The sequence below is a fragment of the Amblyomma mixtum genome, chromosome 2, assembly GCF_055824585.1.
Source record: "Amblyomma mixtum isolate Tamu chromosome 2, ASM5582458v1, whole genome shotgun sequence".
NCBI lineage: Eukaryota > Metazoa > Arthropoda > Arachnida > Ixodida > Ixodidae > Amblyomma > Amblyomma mixtum.
This window is the reverse complement of record NC_143013.1, coordinates 20868743-20874625: the sequence shown is the minus strand read 5'-3', so window position 1 is coordinate 20874625 and position 5883 is coordinate 20868743. Positions and strand designations below refer to the sequence as shown.

General features: G+C 46.7%; 1 protein-coding gene across 1 annotated transcript; it reads left to right on the top strand.

The window, feature by feature from the left end:
* Window positions 1–1718: 1718 nt before the first annotated feature.
* Window positions 1719–5513, top strand: LOC149358625 (uncharacterized). The gene is made up of 4 exons (XM_089567570.1): window positions 1719–2280; window positions 3225–3388; window positions 4243–4372; window positions 5349–5513. Exons 1-4 carry the CDS (start codon window positions 2116–2118, stop codon window positions 5511–5513), a joined length of 624 nt encoding a protein of 207 aa, XP_089423696.1. The 5' UTR covers window positions 1719–2115.
* Window positions 5514–5883: the final 370 nt, after the last annotated feature.

The following is a 5883-nucleotide window of genomic DNA, read 5'->3' as shown; positions in this document are numbered from 1 at the left end:
GTCCGGAGAAGTTGGACGTAATGCTAAGAGAGAGCATTCCGAGATAGCGTCTAAACTACACGAGTGCGAGGATTCTCCTCCAAGTGAGGTAGGAGTGGCAACGGACAACTTTGTCGGGACAGTTGCGAGCGCGACACTTTCAGTAGAGTCGATACAGGCGTCAAACCAGCAGAACCGCGAAAAGGGAGATTTTCCTAGCGAGAAAGGTTTCGAAGTTGAAACAGCGGAAACCCCTTTTGAGAGTAACAACCGCGGTAAGAGCGAATTGGAATGTCACAGTGGCTTCAGTGGCAAAGGCTCCGGAGAGGCTACCTTGGTAATACTGGCACAAGAAGAGTGCGAGGCTGCCGAGGAAAAGGATAGCCATAAGAGCCAGGCTTCCAGAGAAGACAACTCAGTTGTAACTGAGCAGGGCAACAGCCGGACTTCCAGGGAAGACAACTCAGTTGTAGCTGAGCAGGGCAACAGCCAGACTTCCCGGGAGGACAACTCAGTTGTAGCTGAGCAGGGCGACAGCCAGGCGGGCTCAGTTGTAGCTGAGCACTGCAGTAGAGAGAATGGCGCGCAGAGCGACAGCCAGGCGGGCTCAGTTGTAGCTGAGCACTGCAATGTAGACAATGGCGCGCAGAGCGACAGCCAGGCGGGCTCAGTTGTAGCTGAGCACTGCAATGCAGAGAATGGCGCGCAGAGCAACAGGCAAGCTGGAGACGACAACTCCCGAGGGAATGAGCTGGGGATCTCAGGGGCAGTTTCATGCCCGTCTGTCAGCTGCGTGGATCTGGCACTCTGCTGCGAAGGCACAGAGGCCAGTTCGGAATTTGAGGAAAATTTCCAAAGTGCGACGGAAAAACTAGAGATAGCTAGTTGTGATCAGGAGACGCACGCGGTACAGTCTAGGCGCAGAAAAAGAAAAAGGGCAAGAACCACGAGAAAACGAATCAAATTCAAAGCCCTAAATTCGGTTGCGCGCACAGGTGCGAAAGAAAGAAATGCGGTGGAAGGTAAGGCGAAGCCTTCCCGCGTAGCGCCTCATAGACTTGCAACTGCAGTTAATGATCTGGCGACATGTGCAGCTCGTTCGAAGGCTGACTGCAGCAACGGAAAAGGAAGTGTGCGTTTTCCGACCAAAACAGGCGCGAAGTGCATCAAGGGGCATCGGCCTGTAAGAAAGCCTAGACCGCGCCGTCCGGACAAAAAGCCAGTTAGAAAAAAGGCAAAGCGGCCCAAGAGATCAGAAGGCGCAGGGTTGCGCGGCACTCAGCGCATGCGAACGCAGGCGTCGAACAATCGAGACGACATATGCAGGCGTGTTCGGCGGGCGCACCTGGAAAGGATTCGTCCTTCATATTTGGCACCGCATTCTAAGAAGCGCGCATGCCGAAAGGGTAGCCGAGCTTCCTGCTTGGGGCGAGAGAAAGAGGCACCTTCTCGCGCTGGTCACTGCTCGTTGTCCAGAGCCAGAGTCGGTTATCGACATTGTAGGCGCGACCAAGGTTTTCGGAGAGCCTCGAGGGGGCGCGGAAACGACAGTGAGAGTCGGGGATCGTTTTTTTCTGCAGCCTTTTGTCACGAGTTGACCGCAGTACAATCAGTCAAAGCGCGACCCCGGCGGGCGCGTCTGAAAGACGTAAGCCCCAACTCCATAAGCCCTGCGCGCCGCTCGCCGCGCGCGACTGCGCGCTGAGCGCCGCGCCCCGACGCTGATAAAACGCGCTGCACAACTCCAAGCTCATGGCGCTAGTGCGCGCCCGGTTAGCCCGGTCGCGCGCTGCAGGTAACGTTGCTAGACCAAACCACGAAACAAACCGAAACCGGCCAAAACCAAAACCCTTGAATTGTCATGTAATGGTCGTTAGGCTTTCCTTGTTATTGAAACAGGAACGTAATGAAGGCCAAATTGTTGGTTGATTAAAACATTGTATCGTAGGAGTTGAAATTAAAAAGTACATTTAGTTTCAAGAAGTGCGTGTTCAGCGGAGCAGTACAGGTTCATTACCCAGTGCTAGCAACTAAGTTGCGTTGGTCCGAGTACCGATTACGAGCAGCGGCTATTAGTTCAGCTGGCAGGCTAACAATAACAACCACAACAACAATTCGAGTGCCGGTTTGATCGTCATGCCAGCGGTAAACAGACAATGGCGACTTCTGCTGCTTTTGAAGAGAGCGTTGTTGCTTCTATTGCTGAAGAAGAGGCAGGCGCGGCAACAGCGGAGAAGACCCCGCTGGTGGGTGCGGCCTGTTTTCGCGGCGCGCAAGCAAGAAGGACTGTATCACACGGCTGTAAGTACCCTCGCTTACTATAAGTGTATAATCAAAGGGTAGCGTGCCCAGCGCCATTCAGCAAACTATTTTGCGCCTGTGCTGTGACGGTAAAAGTGAACAGCGCACGATGCGTTTTGTTCGGTCGCGGCCCGACCGGACCTACATCGCCCGTCGAGGCTAGCCATGGTAGAGTACAGTAGCGACAGAAGGGAGAATTGTCTCGGCGGAGCCTCTCATTTTTAAGGCAGCGTGACAGCTTTTTTTTTACTGCCACTCCTTATGATTGCAGTTAGCAAATAAACCAAACTGTAGCAGTCCTTAGTTCTTGCACCTGATGCAGGAACAGACGTGGAGATGGAGGGGAAGAGCACCCGTCCCTTCAAAAATACGTAGGAAAACCGTATTAGACCACATTCTTGCAATAAAACAAAAGGTGCAAAGGATTTTTGTTGCAATACCCCTCCTCCACCCCCTCTCTACTGCCCCCTCCGTGACTGACCCATAAATTAGCTCCTGGTCGGATGCGGCCCAGTCTGAAGCTGTAGTTAAGCTAGGGCACTAGCTGTTCAATATACCCACTGCAGTGGGGCAAACCGTTCGGATAGTGCGTGTTTCCATGCATCCGCAGCCGAAAAAGGCAACAAAAATAATTTTCTGCATACTGGACAGTGTTTCATCAGCGCCAAAAATGAGTTCTGCCCGACTTGATCAGTCACTCATCACTTCCACTCATCACTTTTTTTTTTATGACTACACAACAGTGAAGAAGGGTCATAAGAAAAGAAAAATTGCATCCCCATTATCAGAGCACTCAATGAGGCAAGTTTCAGGAGAATTTCAGCTCAGTGGTTTTCATGGGTGCCGTATTGTAGTAAACCACTGACTTGTAATATTGAGGAAATTCCTGCTAGGCTTTATTTCTGTCTTTGCATCATTACATTTTGTGTATTTTTTGTCAACAGATGCGTCGCATGAGAGAAGGGGACCACAAGTTTTTTTTCAAATATTATAGAATGACACCACAGCTCTTTGACGAGTTGTTGAGCTATGTGGCCCCCGACCTCACCAGGCAATACGTCGCAAGAGAGCCCCTGGAACCAGGCGAGCGGCTAGCAATAGCACTGAGGTGTGTCCGAGTTTTGATTTGCAAGGAGTGTTTGAACATGTAGTGTGCTTGTGTTAATATCGTGTGTGGACATGAATTTGACACCTGTCAGATGTTGAGATTGCCTGCCTGTTTAAGGTGCTAAATTAAATTACATATGGGTTAGCAAGAATGCTCGGTTAGCTGTAAAATCTGCTAAAATTTGCAGTGTAATGAAATACTTGCAAAACTCACTGCAGTTTGTTCAGTTTTCCAACGTTTCTGTATATAAACAGCCTAATAAGCCAAAAGTATTCAATGTACACACTTCAGGAAGTGGAACGTTATCAGAGAACACTTAATGCAATTCATACATTGACATGTTCGTATGATCTGCCTAGCACATGTTGCATACTGCGTTTACTTTTTATGCATTTGTGCGTGGCACGAGACATTGCCATATACACGTTACATATTTCTTAGGAATAAGATTATCTTAATGCTTAATGAGTGGTTCTTCAGAGTTACTACCACTCTACTTGCATGTATTCCCTCCCTTTTGGGCCGGTGTAAAGTTTGGCTGGTTTCTAAAGTTTGTCCCAAAGCCTTTGCAGGTATGAGAGATGGCATAGTGAAGGGCTGCATACATTTTAGCCACATGGGTTTTTACACACACTGAGCATGTACAGCAAATTAGGTTGTGTAGTAGTAGTCTTGACGGGATTACTTGAATGTACGAATATTCTAAACCAATAATCTTGCATTTGCAAAACCTTGAAGTTGCAAGTCCTGGCACTGTGTTTACAGAATAAAATTATAGAAAACTAGGACATGATACCAGCAGAAGTGCTAAGCAAGTGCCTCAACATGAATTCATTGTCATCTTTCTCTTGCAGTTACCTGGCTTCGGGTCAGGACATATGTAATATTGCTCTGGCATACCGTGTTGGCATTGAAACCGCGCGGCGGTGCATTCATGCAGCATGTCGGGCCATCTGGGAACGACTCAAAGATCATTTCATGCAGGTTGGTTGACCCTTTGTTGCGAAGTCTGTCACTTGTTGAAATCACTTTCAAATAGGTAGAAGCCATTTTAATTTTGGAGAAAGGGAAACTGCAAAGGATGGGACGACGTTACGGAGTAGACAGGATGAGTGGTCTTTTGTAGGCCCACTGTCTTCTTTGTATCAGACGTACTGGTTAAGAAGCTCACATTTTTATTTTTACAGGATATAAAAAAATCTGATGTAATCTTTGCTTCTAGTTAAAGTTCATGGCATGTCAAATTTGTGCCTATTGTGCCAAATTTGTGCCTTTCTATGGCTATTGAAACTCTTCAACAGACAGCTTTGCACAGTCAAATTTTGTGTTAACTTGCAGCAAACAGAATTTTATATGCAACCTGTCTACTACTGTTTAACAACACCCTGTTCGTGTGGAATTAATTACTTAAAGGAACATACTATGCTATAGCTCTTTTAATTCTTGTGCTTTTGGGGTATACCGGCGATGTGTCACGGTTGAATTGTTTGTTTAGCAGTTTGCTGCCTGTTTTCATTTGTGTGTTGCCCCCCCCCCCCCCCCCCCCCGTTCTCTCTCCCTTATTGTAATGCTGTTTTGTTGTGCTGTTGGAATTGCAGTAAATAAAAAAGTAAATAAATAAATTATGTCAGATGTTATCCACCTGCAGCCGTCCAAATTGTGAAGATACAAACAATCGCTAGAAAAATGCACATTACAGTTCTGTATAAGCAGATAAATGGCATACCAGCCACAAAATGTACACCTGATGCATGGTTAGAAAAGTTCTGAATACTAGGAGGCTTTGGCTTGAGTAGAACATTAATAAATTTACTTCCACAACAGTCATTAAGGAGAGCACAGGTGAAAAAGATTAGTCTAATAGGTGGTTAAATTTCATTGCATCAAAAGCGTCATTTTATGTATGCCTTCATAGGATTGCAACTGTTTCACTTACAACACTAGTGCTGATTGCTTCCAGACGCCCTCGAAAGAAGACTGGCGAAGAATTGGCCAAGACTTTGCAGCACGCTGGCAGTTCCCCAACTGCTTAGGAGCAGTTGATGGGAAGCATGTTGCCATTGTCTGCCCGCCTAATTCTGGGAGCAGATTCTTCAATTATAAGGTAAAATTTAGCACATTATAGACATGTATTACATATGCGGCATTTATTCTGTGATAAAATGAACCTTACATGTTATTTCATTTCGGTGTACGTTATCAGACACTAAATAAATGGTCACACATGGGAACATTGAATGCGAGCAATCTGCAAAGTTTGTCGTGCTACAAAATTTGGTCTGAGAAAATGATTAGGTATTTATAGCAGCAATGTACCTAGCTGACTCGGCGGCGGGGAGTCAGCTTTCCCCCCCGCGTGGCGATTCGAAGTAGCTGTTTCTTTTTTTTATTCCTCTTTTTTTTGTTTGTGTTTATGAAATCAGGCAGGGAAAGGCTACTTTTCAGTTAAAACGAGTTGATCGGAGGTTACTGTTTTTTTTTCCTTACCTTAGACA